We start from the raw sequence: 15,213 nt of genomic DNA, 5'->3' as shown, positions 1-15,213 counted from the left end.
CAGCCAGGTGCACACTACATTCTGTCGGGATGGGAGCCAAGGAGGGGCTGTCTGGAGGACCAAGCCAGAATGGTCTGGCAGACTTGCTCTAAGGCTTGATTCTCTGGAATATGCCATTGGTCTCAGAGAAGCCACTCTGTGGTCTTTATCCCTTGACACTTCAGAGGCTAGCCCATGCATTCTGTGGTGACATAGGTCTTCCTCATAGCCTGGAGTTTATCCCATACAATTATATTTTGAACAACTGTCCACTCCTCATGTCCCAGAGAGAAAAAACCTTTTCTCCCTGGACCCAGACCTACTCAGTGACCTTACGTAAGGCATGGCTGTGCATAGTGTCCTCTGCAAGGTGGTCACAAGGACTTAGGGTACAACAGCCCTATGCTTGGGTCTCCTTACCATTTATGCCACATAGCAACCCTGGTATCTTAGACCACGCTCAGCATAGACTAGCAGGGTCAGGCCTACCATGTAGCTTCCTGTTTGACACACTCTCCAAAGCGGAGCAGAACTAGACTAACACAGAAAGGCTAAACAACGGAGGTCAAAACTTCCATCTCCAAACACCAGTCAGAAGCATCTTTATGGATAAAACATTTAATCAGTTTATCTGTACAAAATATCAAAGTGGTGTATGTTGAGCACGCAAGCTATTTAACAAATATATACTGCTATGTAACGGATGAGAAAATAGTTTCTGTTTTACAGGTCATTTACATTTCAATATGTACAACCTACCTAAATTTGGGAGTACATATACACACAGAGTCATGCCTGTCCTCTAGGGATTCCCTGCTGGCTGGCTTTGTCACAGCAGCATTGCGCAATGCCATCAATGGCTGCCCAACTGGCCAGGCTGGGCAGCAGGCAGATGGCCAACTGCAGCCTGCAAGCCTTGCAGCTCTGCTCCGGCCAAACCCAAGCTGGAAGACCGCCAACAAGGAGATTTCAGTTTTCAAAATGTCTCCCGCCCAGCGCCTGCCCCATCTTCTTAGGAAGCCAAGCTGAGGACCAGTAGGTGTCATTGCAAAATGAAAGCAACTTCCCCTAAATCTAATTAATTCTGTCTTTAGCTGCTGAGGGAGCAGCGTGGACTTGAGCCTTGGTGGCATTACCATCGCGTCACATTTTTCCATTTCCTTAAAATTACAGTGTCAGAATCAGATTAAAATGACTTTTTAAGCTCCGGGCCACTCACTGTGTGCTGCATTCCACTGCCCACCCAGGGCCTGCTTACACAGCACCATACCATAAGCAGGTTCAGGACTCAGCAATGGCCTTCACAGTGCTGGGACTGGAAAGATCTGCCTCTTAATTTATACATAAAACAGAACAAAAATCATTGCAGGGCCACTTACATCATCTGCTAAAAGGGAAAGTCACAGATAGTATGTTAAACCTTGTTTTTGTTTTTAATGCATGAACTATTCTTTTGGAGTGGAAAAACTTACATCTTAAACACCAGATTATGACAAATCAAACAACCAAAGATAAAAGCTGTTTGTCCCACCGTGGAATGTGAAATGCAAAATTAATGTTCATGTTCACACTGTGGTTTATCTGAGGTGGAGAACGCCACAGAAACCGCTCTCTGTAGGGTCTCAGTTCCCAGCTTGGAGCATTAGTTTCCCAGCCAGGAGGCACGTTGCACGCTGGACTTCCTCACCAAACTGGATCTTCCTAGACAGAGTGCAGATTGTGTAGACTCTGACAGGCTGGCTTCAATAGTGGGGCCTGTTCCTCAAGCCATCCCGGAATCCTCAAAGCAAATTGTTACTGTACCCTGGGAGGCATCAGGGACCTCACTCCTGTGTCAGGGAAAGGGCCCCAGAACATCATGTCCCTGCCTAGCAGGCTTCACACAGGAAAACCATAGACAATGGCTGCCTATAGTCCACATGAGCTGTCTGAAAGGAGCCAGGCCGTCAGGGGGTCTGAAAGTACTGACTTTGGAAGCATGGACAGCTTATATGCAATTTCTCTGAGCAAGCAGCTTGCAGGCATAGATAGAGCCACAGGCACTGCCACACGGGAGCGGACATTGTGGCTGTTGGTGGATCAGTTCACATTTACTTCTAATTCAGCCGGGCTTCTGCAACAGCTTTCCCAGAGCTCTTGATTTTGTCCACAATGTGCTCATAACCAGAAGAGCAAGACATAGTTCTGGATACTGACAGCCACAAGTCTGGGGGCATTGCACGCAAAACATGGCTTCTCACCCTATCTCTAGACATTGGAATTATGTGGATGGTAGATTCCTGGACTGCTCAGACGAAGCACTACATGACCACAAAAGACAACTACATACCCATCTCCTGCCTGGCCACATCCCCAGCCACCACCATCCAAAGGGTAGAAAAACAGAAATGCAGAAGCAAAATGCCTGGCCTCATCCTGAAGGCCTATTGCACAGCGCCTGGATTTGGCCCTGGGACTTTTCTGATACCCTTGTTTATTCTAACATTCCCTGAAAAGGATAAGAAGTGCCTGGACTACAATATCAGTCTTCCCTCCGAGTGAAGAGTTTCTACTTTAGAAAGTTCTCCTGGTGAACGCAATGTGCTTCTCACACCTTCACAGCGAACACAGAAATGGGTCTCAGGGAGTTTCTGTAGCTGCCACAGCCCTCTTGCATTGACAGGGATGCATGTGAAATCCACCAGTCCTGTATGTGCTTCACAGGTGCTGAGGAGGCCTGCAAGGTCAGCACTGAGAGGGAGGAATGAACCTTCGCTTACTGGCCAGGCCTGCTGCTAGGAGTATTGGATATCAGCAGCAGCCAGAGCAGTCTTGAAATTCAGGCTGGTTTTTCAGTGACCTTATACCCTACCATGCCCAAGGAAGCACTATCTCCACTTCTGCCTGACTGAAGGTCAGCAGTTCTCAGCCTATAGGTCACAACCCCTTTGGGGGTCGAGTGACCCTTTTATGGGGTCGCCTAAGACCAGCAGAAAACAGAATATTTACATTACGACTCATATCAAGTAGCAAAACCACAGTTATGAAATATCAACAAAAATAATTTTACGTTTGGGGGGAGGGTCACCACAACATGAGGAACGGTATTAAAGGAGCAAGGCATTAGGAAGGGTGGGAACCACTGTGCTAGAGTCGAGTTGTAAGCTGACTGCAAGCACAGCATTGGCGGGACTCGGTTAAAGTGGATGTGCGCACATCAGAAGCCGAGCATCCAGGGTACCCGAATGATCCCCAGAGCTCACAGCCCTGGGCTTTGCCTACTGCTTCAAAGGGCCAACTTCCATTGGTAGCCGGGGGATGTGACCGTCTTCAGAACAGGGTTCCCTCACCACTGACTCACTAGGGGTACCCATTTGTGCTGTTCTGAGCTCTTCTTAACACTGCCACCATCTTCCAGGTTGTAGAAAAGAGGACAAGAAGGCTTCTGAGCCATGACACCAAATCACTCTGCTGGTAAGCTTTAGACCCTTGCCACAGACCTATGCCATAAAGAGGAAGGCAGGGGGTGGGGGGGCTGTTTTGATCAGACTTTCTTCTGTTGTCACCAGAGAGAACTCACAGCAGATACCGAGCCCTTGTCCAGAACTCAGTCATCAGGCAGGCTCAGTCAGGATGTGGCCGACTATGAACACAAACACATCTTGAGCCAGGGTAGCTGCACTCTCCAACCAGAGGACCCGGGACAGTTCTTAGTTGGTGGGGAAACCAAACCCTATGCCTCAGGTTTGGCCTCTCCTGTGCCTGCCTGACCCCAGGTAAAAACTGAAGCAACATTTGTGAAGCCCCAGAAGAGGCTGGCATTGAGATAAGATGACAAATATGCATACACATTGACTGAAAAAAGCCACAGCTGGACAGTGGTGGTGCACACCTTTAATCCCAGGACTGGGAAAGCAGAGGCAGGCCAATCTCTGAGTCTGAAGCCAACCTGGTCTACAAAGCGAGTTCCATGAAAGCCAGGACTACATAGAGAAACCTTGCTCAGAAAAGACAAGGGAGATTGGGTCACAGAACTCTGGTGATGCGGCTGTGACTAGGGTTATTCACTTTGCCTTGGAATGTCCAAACAGTTTTCTAGAAGAATCCTGAACCTTAGAACAGGATCAGTTCTCATTTAAGAGACAAAAGCTGTAGGCAGGGAGATTAACTACCCCTGATTGACTTGCCTCAGGTATCTCTCAAGAGACGACCTGTGGATCCAATACACTCAAGTGACCTCCTACAAGGCAGGCCCAGGTTAAACTATGAAGAGAGCTGACCCCTTAGTGTACAGAAGCCATGAGACTCCTCACCCTATGGAAATCTAGTCATCTCTCACCCATTCCCCAAATTTTACACCTTCTCTCTTTCCCACTCCAGACACACCTAAGAGGGAAATGCAGGCCCATGGCTCCCAGAAAGAAAGTTACTTTCAGAGCCTCCTTCCTCCCAACCCAACTGATGCTGAGTGTACTGAGAGGACCTCTGCTTCCCTGTACCCCAAGAGAACACTCTGGAGAAGCAGCAAGGTCCATGACAGTGTGTTGTCGACAGACTCCAGCAAGGGAAGAGCTGGCCTCTGGAGGCACAAGATGCTCTCTTGGGAAGAACGTGACTGGACACCCTGCTTTAAGGAGGAGTGTGATCTACAGCCTCGTTTGTGTTGGCCCTGATGGGGAGTAACTGGTGGGATGGGGGCCTGTAGGACTGGCTGTCTCCTGCCCCATCCGTGGCGTGCCAGGGTTCTCTTCAGGACTCAAACCCAGTATGTATCCCTGGGGACACCATGATGGTTGTCAGGGAAGAGCAGCGTGGGACAGAGATCCAGTAGCCTTTGGCATCACTCCCACACAATGCACAGCTTGTTACTCCCCTGCCACTCGAGCATAAAAATGCCAGGGAAGTAGACAAGGGCCAAGCACAGCTCACAGCTTCCCCGCAATCAGATTAAGAAGCTACCCACGCTCTCTGCAAGGGCCAGTCCAGCTGCTTGGTAACCCCAAATCCCACAAGGCCAGAGTCTAGGAATCCTGAAAATGCCTTCCTGCCAAAGGAGGGGTTTACCTTAATCCATAAATTATGGCTTCAAGCAGCACACCAGACCAAGCTTGGTGTCTGGCAGGCCCCTGGGCCCAGCTGGCCTGCCCCTGCTTCCTGAGCAGGGAGTTAGCTCACTCGAAGCAGTGGTTCAAATTATCTCAAGTAGTAGTGCACTCTTCCCCTAACTAAGCAGAGAATTCTCTTTACCTCAGCAGGAATACTTTGGTGACCTCAGACTGGGGAGAAAGGGACTCCTGACAGCCATGGTCCCTGATCAACCAGAACAGTGTTGACTGTATCTTCCAGCCACGGGATTTCAGTCCTGGTCACCCAGCACTCCTGGATGACAGGCAAAGGAAGAGTGTTCCCAACTGTGCAGACAGTGGCCTTTCTCTGCCTCTTGGCAAAGCTAGTTTAACTACATCCCATCTGTCCCACATGAGGTGGCCCTTTTGTGGTAGAAAATAGACCATCTGGAGCAGAACTGGAAGAGGAGCACTTTTGCCAGGGATGATTCCACAAAGGTCTAAGGGAAACCTGGGAGATGGTCCTTTCATTCAGTAAACAAAGAACACCTGAGGCTTCAGAGGACAAAGGTGACCAGTCTAAAGGCAACACCCTTCTGTGATTTGGTCTCAATGCAGGGAAATAACAGCTCTCAAGCATCACTTGGGACACTTCTTGTAAGAAAGAGGTCATCAACTTAAAATGTGGGGGTGGACTGGACATTTCTCTACATACAATGCCCAGGCTAAATCAAGATATCTTTACACAAAAGTTGTTTGGCCTAGTCACAAAGAAAGAAAGAAAGAAAGAAAGAAAGAAAGAAAGAAAGAAGTATCAAAAATGTTTGCTTCTATCTAAGAGCAGTAAATACCCTATGTCTTTCTCAAAACTAATAGTCAGCTGTAGTTTTCATTAACTTTTTGAAACTTTCTAATACAACTTTTGTGCCATTTTTATTATCCATGATGACCTCAGACCAATCACTATTAAAATCATCATTTAAAAAAGAAGAGGGAGACTTTCCCTTGCAGAATCCAGAAATCTGCATGGATACCTCTGCCCAGTCACACACACACACACACACACACACACACACACACACACACACACACACACACACACACACACAAAGATGGAATTCTATCAAGAGTAGCCACTTTGTAATTTAAAAAGAAAAAAACCAAACTGAAATTGCTGCATTTTCTGGTTACAGCTATTCACAGCCATACAAGTTCACATTCTAAAGGAAGAATAATCTTCATCTTAAGAATAAATTATACATGGGTTATTTCCCCTGGGGGGAAATTTTACAAAATGAAAAGAACTCAGCTGGAGCTCTTAAATAAATTAGCTGGATCTAAATCTTCATCTTTATTGTCTCTGGGGAGAGTAGTATAACCACTAAGGACTAAAATACCTATAAACTATCCTGGACCTTGGCATCCAAGACACGGGCAGAGTTAATACCTTTACCACAGCCTAAAGGAGAACACACAGCATAATGTTAACACTGTCCTGGAAGCCCTCCAACAGGTGCAGCCCAGGTTATTTCTCTTTCCCAGCCATTGACAAGAAGTCCCAAAGGAAGGACAGACACCAAGAAATCAAACTAAAAACCTGTGTGAGCAGACATTCTGGAGATGGGAGACAGGCTAGCACCCTCTCATTCCACACCAAGGCCACCGCTACTGGTCTAGGAGCAAGGACCGACTTCCTGCTGCACTGCAGGTCCAGGCTGTGCCTTTAGGTCCAACAGAAGCATCTGTGTGTGTCTTCACGTCCAGTCACTGTCACACTGCCAAAGAATGTCAGTGAAAGGCACACACAGGCCAGCACAGATCTGAAGGCAAAGCGTAAGTACACATTGCCTTTGGAGGGGGCTATGCCTGCCTGGCCAAGGGCCTTCAATCCCCCACAGGAGCTGACCCCAGGACACTCAAGCCCCGAGAGCCTCCTTTGCAGCCTCTTAGGAACCCTCTTGGCACACAGCAGCTGCCTCCGCTACCCATGTACAGCCATGGCTCTAACTTCCTCCTGTTACTGCCTTCTAGATGCGTCTAAACCTGGCACATCCTATCCTATTCTGCACACACCCAAGAGAAAAATATTCTTTCTACTTTCCAGGTCATTCCTAATTGGAATTGATCTTCTTTAGGTCGGTATTGACATTTGTGACACAACACATTCTTTTGGATAAAGCTTCCTTACTTAGGGGGATGGGTGCTCTGCTCCCCTCCCCTCACCCCCACCCCCCCGCAGTTCCTTAGTTTTTGAAGACTCCCAATACACACCTCCAGAAAATCTGGGCATTATAGCTCTGCAGTGGGACTCAGTGTCCAGTGCCAGGAATCCAGCCACCCAGTCTCTAACTCAAAGAAAATCCAATGCTAACCCATTTCTGCTTGGATTTAGTGCCAATTACCGCAACATAAACTCAGTCATACTTCTAAGAGACTGCTGTTTGTATCGATGTTAGCAAATAAGCATGGCTGTGACATCCAGTCGTAGCATCTACACAAGACTTTCAGCGCCTGCTGTCCACGGTAAAATGTGTGCGTGAGTGAAGGAGTGCGTAAATGTGAGTGTGGACTGTGTGCTCTCCTCTGCGCAGGCAGAGGCCATCGTACACAGTCCCTCTGGCCTGGTGACAGGCCAGGCTGAGGCTGTTCTTCCTTCAGCTGGGGTCCTGGGCGGCGAGGCCCTCCCAAGACCACATGCTACCTGCAGCCGCAGGCCTCCACCACCATGTCCTCGTACTGCTTGTAGACCACGTTGTTGGCTGCATCAATGTAGAGGATGCTGATGGGACTGAGGCGTGCGGGCACGCAGCAGGAGGCTGGCGCTGCGTCAGGTGCCATGGAGTTGAGCAGCGTCTGAATGATGGCATGGTTGGTAGGCTCGAGGTGCGAACGCAGGGGAAAGTCACAAACGCCCTCGCAGTGATAGGCCTCATAGTCTAATGGCGCGATGATCCAGTCGTCCCAGCCCAGCTCCTTAAAGTCCACGTGCAGAGGCTTGCGGCTGCAGCGGCTCCGACCCCTGCGCCCATGGCCCTTGCCGCCGCCTCCACCGCTGCCCTGTGCTCCCCGAGTCCCCGCCAGAGCCGTCCGCCGCCGCCTGCGTCCACCCGGGGTTGCTTTCCGAGAGCGTGTGCCTGGTCCTGGATCGGGAGGCGGCTCGGCCGCAGCCCGGAGCGCGCGGGCCTGGGCGCGGATCTCCCGAAACAGACTCTCTTTCCTCTGTGTACGGGAAGAGATCACCAACAGCGCACGCTCCTCCGCAGCGGTGCCGCCGCCCGGCCAGCCGAAGCCCAGTCGTCTTAGGGCCAGCGGGCTGCTGCCGGAGCCATCCACCGCGCGCAGAACCAGGCAGAACTTGCGGGAGGAGAGCGGATTGCGCCGGTGGCTCTGCACCGCGTCCGTCACGTCAAACGCTTCCCAGTGAGCCACTTTAAGGGGCTCGGCAGACCGCGAGTGCAGCAGGTAAGATGTGCGGGTCGCGTCAGGGCAGGAAGACAGCTGCAGCAGCGGAGGGAGGGTCGCACTGTCCAGGTCTGGCTCCGGAGACCTCCGGCGTAGCACACGCAGCTGGGCACTCACCACCTCGTCGGCCTCTGGGAGGCCGGATACATCGAATAGAAAGTTCTGGCCGGGCTCGGCCCCCGATTCCTCTGCAGGGCAAGGACAGAAACAGAGGCAAGTGAGAGTACAGGCTCTACACACAGCCATGGGGGCAGCTTGGTTTGACTTGGCTGGCCTGGACACAAACATAGCTCTGGAAGGCCCATAGGAGCAGGCCAACGTCCCCACATCTGGGCTCCAGAAAGAATGCTGCTAATCTGGCCCAGGCAAGGGGATCCTTTCTTGTCTCCTACACCTGAAGCTTTGGTTCCTCTGCCATCAGCGATGACAACAGATTTAAACATCTAATAGCTGAACTGTGGAGCCAAGAGCGCACCACCACACCCTGGACCAAACCTTAAGGCCTCTTTATTCTGCTGCCTGCACCAGCGCCTTGCCTTTCCCTAAACGGTAGGTCGGGTTTTTGGTCAGGTGCATATTTTCCTGAGGCTTTGTATGACAATTGCCCCTTACTGATGGGCTGAGCACCCCCAGAGAGAGCTGCAAGTTCGCCCTGGCTGTAGGTAAACGAAAAATTCTCGTTCCCTAAAAACATTTTCCCGTTTGGTGTCCTCTCTTTTCCCAACCCAGGCTACTAGACAAACTGGGCCCTGAGAATAGTCCAGAAACGAAACGCGGCCGCACCGCGACACAGACCTCCTCACCTCCAGCCCACCCAACCCCTTTAGCAAAATGGAAATGAAGACTCAGGTTAGCGACAGGTTCTCCCAAGTCCTCCCAGAGCTTTCATTGTTAGTCGCCCTCCTCAACCCAATTCTTGGCTCCTCCTGGTGTTCCACAGCCACCAAGGAGAAGGGAAAAGGCTGTGGGTACAAAGAACCTTCCTGGAAAAGCTGTGATGGTGGCCTCCGGTGTGCTGCTTAATCTTTCCCCCTGTGTGATTTATTTTAGGCCTGAAGTTTTATTTCTGAACACGGGCACTTTTTCTTTAGGGGTGGACTCAGGCAAAAAAAAAAGTTTAAATTCCACCAACGAGCAGATAAGGCATAGCCTTTGAAGGGGTCATATGGTTTCGTTTTGCCCCTTCCCGGAGAGACCATGCAGACTCCCCCACCTTCAGGATTTGTTCACCAACCGTGGACGCCAGGCCTTCATGCCTTGTCTGCAGTCTAGGTGTATTGCTCAAGCAATTCTGTTCTACTGAAGCTGGTGGTAGCCAACTAGACAGAGGTGGTGGGCTGTCTCCCCAGGCCCAGTTTTCTCTGGAGCCTCCACCTCAACTGGCCTCTCCAGGGAGGGAGGAAAGATGGCCAGCCCCGGTCTTGCTGGCCAAGCAGAGCTCCACTGTAAGGACTCAGCTGGTTCTATAACACAGTGCACCCAGCCAGCCCTAACCCAGTCTGATGCTTCTGCTACTCCGGGGCCCTTCCCAAGCTCTCAGCCCCTGCAGGGACAGGTCTAGAGTTTTCTCTGATTCTGTGTCCCGGGGTTGGAGCTTCCCATGACTCGGTATGGAGTGCTGTGGCAGACCTTCTGAAGATGCACTGGTCCCCTAAGGGCCATTTGAGCTCAGGATTTCTGTGTACGGACAAGAAAGCCGTCTGCTCCTAGGTACTGTGTGTGTTTCTGAGATGGGTGATTACTGCATGGTGGCCTCTGCCTGCTTTCCCACGCTGGTAGCAATGACTTGCAGACTGCCCGTGGCTGCCCAACTTTACTTTCCTGGCCCATTTGCCTTCCTTTCCCTCCTGATTTCCAAGCTAGATCTTTGGCTGGGTAGAATTAAGGCCCAAATTACTTGTATTTCCGCCTGAAATTAGTTACATTTTCCCTATCTGTCTACTTTAATGACTTCAATGGAGATTAATAAAAGCCAGATGACACACAGCCACTACCCTGCAACCCCACCCACACCATACCTTTGGAGGCTCCAGAACAGGGTAAGATGGGAATCTTGAGCTCCAGGCATCCCTGTCCTCCCCACACAACCAAAGTCCTGGACTCTGGCCGCCAGGGCCTAGCTGCCACAGAGCACGGGCGCTCAAACTCACTTCCCACACACAAGCCACCATTCACCAGTGCCGCCTGCTGGGGGGGGGGGTGTCCTGATACAGAGGGAGGCCATTTACTTTTTTCAGTACCTGTTTCTCTACCCTCATTTCTTCTTAACTCCTTCAATTTGTGTGTTCTCCCCTGGAGACAGGGAGCTCCTGCCACCACTAGTCCCTCTTGGTGGGAACTCCATGGTCCCCAGTCCTGTCCTTTCTTCTCCGTGGGCTCCAGGCCCGAGGCCATTCTAGACCCTTCCCCAAACAGCGACTCTTGAACTCTGCTCTCCAGCTTGAGGGAGACCTGACAGTTCCAAAGAGGGACCCCCATCCCCTCAGCCCTCGGAAACCAAGCCTTGACTAGCACTACAGTGCCAGACTTAGCGGGTTCGGATGCTTTGACTTCGGAGACGAAGTTTCTAACACCTGAAGATGGGATTCATGGGGCCAAGGCTCACAAGGCAATAGAGCAGAAGTTTGTCTCCCCCAGCTCGGAGCAGGCAGGGTGTGCTTGCACAGAGTATACGCAAAGTACCTTGAGTCGCTTGGTCTATGAAGCCGGTGATCGTGTCGGCTTGGCGGTGCCCCGAGGTCTCCGTAGCCAGAGCCCTCCCAGCCAGGCTCCGGTAAAGTGACATCATGAAGTGGTGTGGCACCACTGAGCCGTTCCTGAAGCCAGAGCCCGCAGCGCGACGCACAGCGCGGGGTCCGGGAACTGTGGCGGCCTGGAGAGCTAAAGGGCCCGGAGCCCGGACGAGGGATCGCCCGCCGCCGCCGCCGCCACCGCCACCAGGGTTCCAGGCTGGTCCTGCCCCCGCCGCTCGGAGCACCGCGGCAGCTTCCAGCCCGTCGCGGGGACGGCAGGCGCTCAGCAGCCAGAGACACAGCGCGGCGGCAGCGCTCAGGTCCATGGGCTCCGTGGGCCGATCGGCCTCGCGACACGGGCTCCGTGGCTCCGGGAAGTCCCCCGACGCCTTTTGAACATAGTGTTTAATAATGGGGGGAAGTGTGCGCAGCAAGCCGCTGCCCCCCTCCTCTCCTACCCCACCCCCGCCCAGCGCCCGGAGCAGCGCCCCCTGCTGAACGTTCGACCTGCAGCTCTGAGCCCCCCCAACTCAGGCCTAGCGCTCAAAGCAGGGCAAGAGCCGCCTCTCCCCTCGCTGCAACGCCGGGTCCCTGTCCTTGCCAAGTGAGGGCCACTCGCCCAAGGCTCCCGCCACAGCACAGTGCCCCGCCTCCCCTCCCTGTGGCACTGCAACCCCCTTCTCCCCGCCCCAAGACCTGAGCGCTCTCCCTGGCTGGAGCATGAGGCGTCGCACAATCCCGCTCAGCTTCCTCCCCACTCCTCTTCCGAAAAGCACCACTCTCCCAGCTAGTTTGTGAGTGCTACGGTAGCCAGACCCAGGCCAAGGCAAGACCGGGCCCCTCCCACCCAGCTTTCTCGCCTTGAGCCCCCTTGGTGGACGGCTCACTAGGAAGTCACAGGGAGCAGCTTCAGGGGATGTTTACTGTGCATGCTTGGTTGGCATCATCTCGGAGCCACGGTCCTCTGAGGATCCAAGTGGGAGGCCAGATCTATGGCGAAGGACGAGTGAATGGAGGGACAGGGCAGAAAGAGACAGAGGGATACGGAGCGACTGCAGGAAAGGAAAAGATTTGGGCAGGGATCTTGGGCCAGGGAAGGAGCCAAAACTCTTAAAGGGCTTGATGAATTAGGAAGGCAGCTAGGCAGAGACTAGCCAACTCCCATGCAGAGGAAGGGCTCAGTGTTTGAATGTGCAACCAATGTGGCGACCTCTCTCTCTACGGTCTGGGGGGCAGGTGAGCGACCACAATTCTTCAAGGTCGGACAGGAGGGGTGGGCGGGACAACATGCTACTGGTACTTTCCCGCATAGCTACAAGCCTGAAGGTGAGCAGCAGATCCCTGGAGTAGCGCTCTGGTGCCACTATGGTTATAGTATCCTTCAAGCATGGTTGGAAAAGGTTTCCCTATCTTCCCTATCAGTAGGGGTTACCAGAGCATTAAGACATTTTATTTGGCTAACCATGGTTCTAAAGAGAAGACTGCGCAGGCGAGGGAGATCTCCAGCCTTTTCAGACAAAACCCGGAGAGATAATGTCCAGAAAAAGATGACCAACTGTCAGGTGGCTTTGAGGGTCTGGAATACACACCTGCCCCTTTACCTTAAAATTGTATTGGATACCAAATCGAACATCTAAACCGGACTTAAGAGTTTGCAGGTCGAGATGCTCTCTAAAAGCTGCTTCAGGATCGACTATGGCCCAGGCTCTGGAGTCGGAGTGGTGAACCAGGCCACACACACACACACACACACACACACACACACACACACACACACACACACACACACACACGCGCGCGCGTGCGTGCGCGCATGCACGCAGGCATGCGCGCAGGCACACACGTGCGTATACACACAGACACACCCCTGATTTTTCCCAAGCAATTCCTCCTCCATCAGGACCACCTGGGAGACAGGGGCAGAGCTCAGTCTGGGACCTCAGGGATGCTTATGAACTAGAAGGAATGCCCTGACCAGGGTCAATACTTGCAGAGTTACAGGGGCTGTACAAAGCCCTAGCTCGGCCTGTAGCAGGCACCTGTGCACCTGGACCAAGGTTTGAGCTGCCTGCTGCTCAGCCTCCCTGCTCTTGCCTAGATGGTGGACAGCTGCAGTGACAACCTGCCTTTGGTGCCCAGGTTGGAGAGCAGATGAAAAAGCCCTGACTATGGCTTTCCTTCTTTGGGTGCCCTGGGAAGTGGCTCTGGTAGCACAGAGCTTCCTACAGTAACTCCCTTCCCACCAAGCTGCACAGTGGCCAACCAGTCAGGGGTCTCTTCGCTCAGAGAGACACTGGATCCCACCTCCTGCCACTGTACACAGAGGCCAGCCAGAGGGACACTCTCTTTGCTCAGGGGGACACTGGATCCTGGTTCCTTGCTGGCCTTACTTCTACAGTAGGTACTCATGTCCAGACCTTGTGTTTCACAAGTCAATTCCATGTTGGAAAACACTGAGAGGCCTGGGCCATCATTTTCCTGGTTCCAGATTGCGCTTTTGACCATCTTGGCAAGTCCCTCACTTGTCTTGGCATCAGTTTCTCCAGTTGTATAAAGGGGAGAGTGGACGGGATCTGGCACTATCTTGGCTCTACATGATTCCTCTGGCCTTAGGCCAGCTTAGGGCTCAGGAAGCTGGGATAGATTGGTGATCCTCCCTGCAGTGGGTTCGAGTAAGCCATGTAGCTGCTTTGAGACTGAATGTTCTGGTCTCTGAGTCTGTGTGTAGCTAAGATATGGGCTGGAACAGACGTGGCTTGGTGACTTTGTCCCCTTTCCTGACTGCTAAAAGTGACTCCAGAGAAGAAGTAGGTTCTGTGAGCTCACTGGAAGGTTTTGGGAGAGAACGGAAGGCACGGGGGGGGGGGGTTCAGCACAACTTACCCACTGTATGTAAAGCAGGGTACAACCTCTTTGTTTGTAGATCCATTCATCCATCTCTGCTCCTTCTTTCCTGCAGCAACTTCCTTATTGCTAGGCACCCTTCTGTGTGTTATGTATTCATCAACACTGCGAGACAGATTCATTGAGAGCCAAGGTGGGCAGAAGAAACAACCAGAGCAGCACACAGTGCCTAACATACTGTCAAGAATGCTCTGGGCACCGTTATGAGGGGCGAGGTCTTTCTGATCAGTGGCAAGCTGTCTTGGCTCAGCTTTTGGCTTCCGCTGCCCTAAGGAGGGGAGACTGTGAGGGGCTTTGGTCTGCTAACTCCCTCCATGACCCTCTCTGGCCATCTGGAAGCTTCTCTAATGACTCTAAGGTCCAGGTGAGGATCATGAGCTGGGAACTCACTGTGCTGAGAAACAGTCTGTAGGACCAACAATAGGGCTCCCCTGTCCTTCCTCTGACTCCCTTGCCGAGGCCTGCTGAGGCCTTCCAAGACCCATGAATGAATTCCTATCTGGGGTAAAAATGAAGACACAGAAAAGGGAGGTCAAGAGATTCCCCAGCCACTCACCCTTAGCCGTGTGTAGCTCACGTCCTTCTATTGAGTAGATGATCCCTCTTGGACCCACAATCACAAACCTAGCCCAGACATGCTGGGAGCGGGGGGGGGTTCACCTTGTGCAGGGAGCCTCTGGCAACTGTGTAGGCAGTATCGAGCCAGAGATCACAGCCAGAAGATGTTGGAGCTGTGCTCTGCTGCTGGCTAAGCACACTGGAAGGAAGTGCCTGTCCTGGGCTTTGCCTCAGGACTCGTTGAAAAGTGGCTATGGCATCCCAGTGACAGATGGCAGAGCTCAGCGATGGTGGGGAGCAAACCAGACAGGAAGTCATCGCTTTTTTTTCCTTCTCTGTGGTGATCAGTCCCCAGCATAGTCAGGAGGGGTGGGGGGCTCTGCATTCTCAACCCCAAGTTCTTTCCCTGGAGATGAGTTGCCTCTCACCCCTACAGAAGCTTTTGGCTCACTCTCACTCTGATGTGTGATATATTGCTTATGATTTATTAAAGTCACTGGAGCTCAAAAGAGCAAAGCAGCCCATACTAGTTA

General features: G+C 52.2%; 1 protein-coding gene across 1 annotated transcript; it reads right to left on the bottom strand.

Moving 5' to 3' along the window:
* Positions 1–7,451: 7,451 nt before the first annotated feature.
* On the bottom strand, positions 7,452–11,589 carry Gdf7 (growth differentiation factor 7). The gene is made up of 2 exons (XM_005079083.4): positions 11,169–11,589; positions 7,452–8,674 (listed from the first exon to the last, which is right to left on the bottom strand). Exons 1-2 carry the CDS (start codon positions 11,542–11,544, stop codon positions 7,722–7,724), a joined length of 1,329 nt encoding a protein of 442 aa, XP_005079140.1. The 5' UTR covers positions 11,545–11,589; the 3' UTR covers positions 7,452–7,721.
* Between the last annotated feature and the right edge of the window lie 3,624 nt (positions 11,590–15,213).

Source organism: Mesocricetus auratus, unplaced genomic scaffold (genome assembly GCF_017639785.1).
Source record: "Mesocricetus auratus isolate SY011 unplaced genomic scaffold, BCM_Maur_2.0 Super-Scaffold_100024, whole genome shotgun sequence".
In the NCBI taxonomy this organism is placed as follows: domain Eukaryota; kingdom Metazoa; phylum Chordata; class Mammalia; order Rodentia; family Cricetidae; genus Mesocricetus; species Mesocricetus auratus.
The sequence above is the reverse complement of the archived record's forward strand: the minus strand, read 5'-3'. Positions and strand labels throughout refer to the sequence as shown.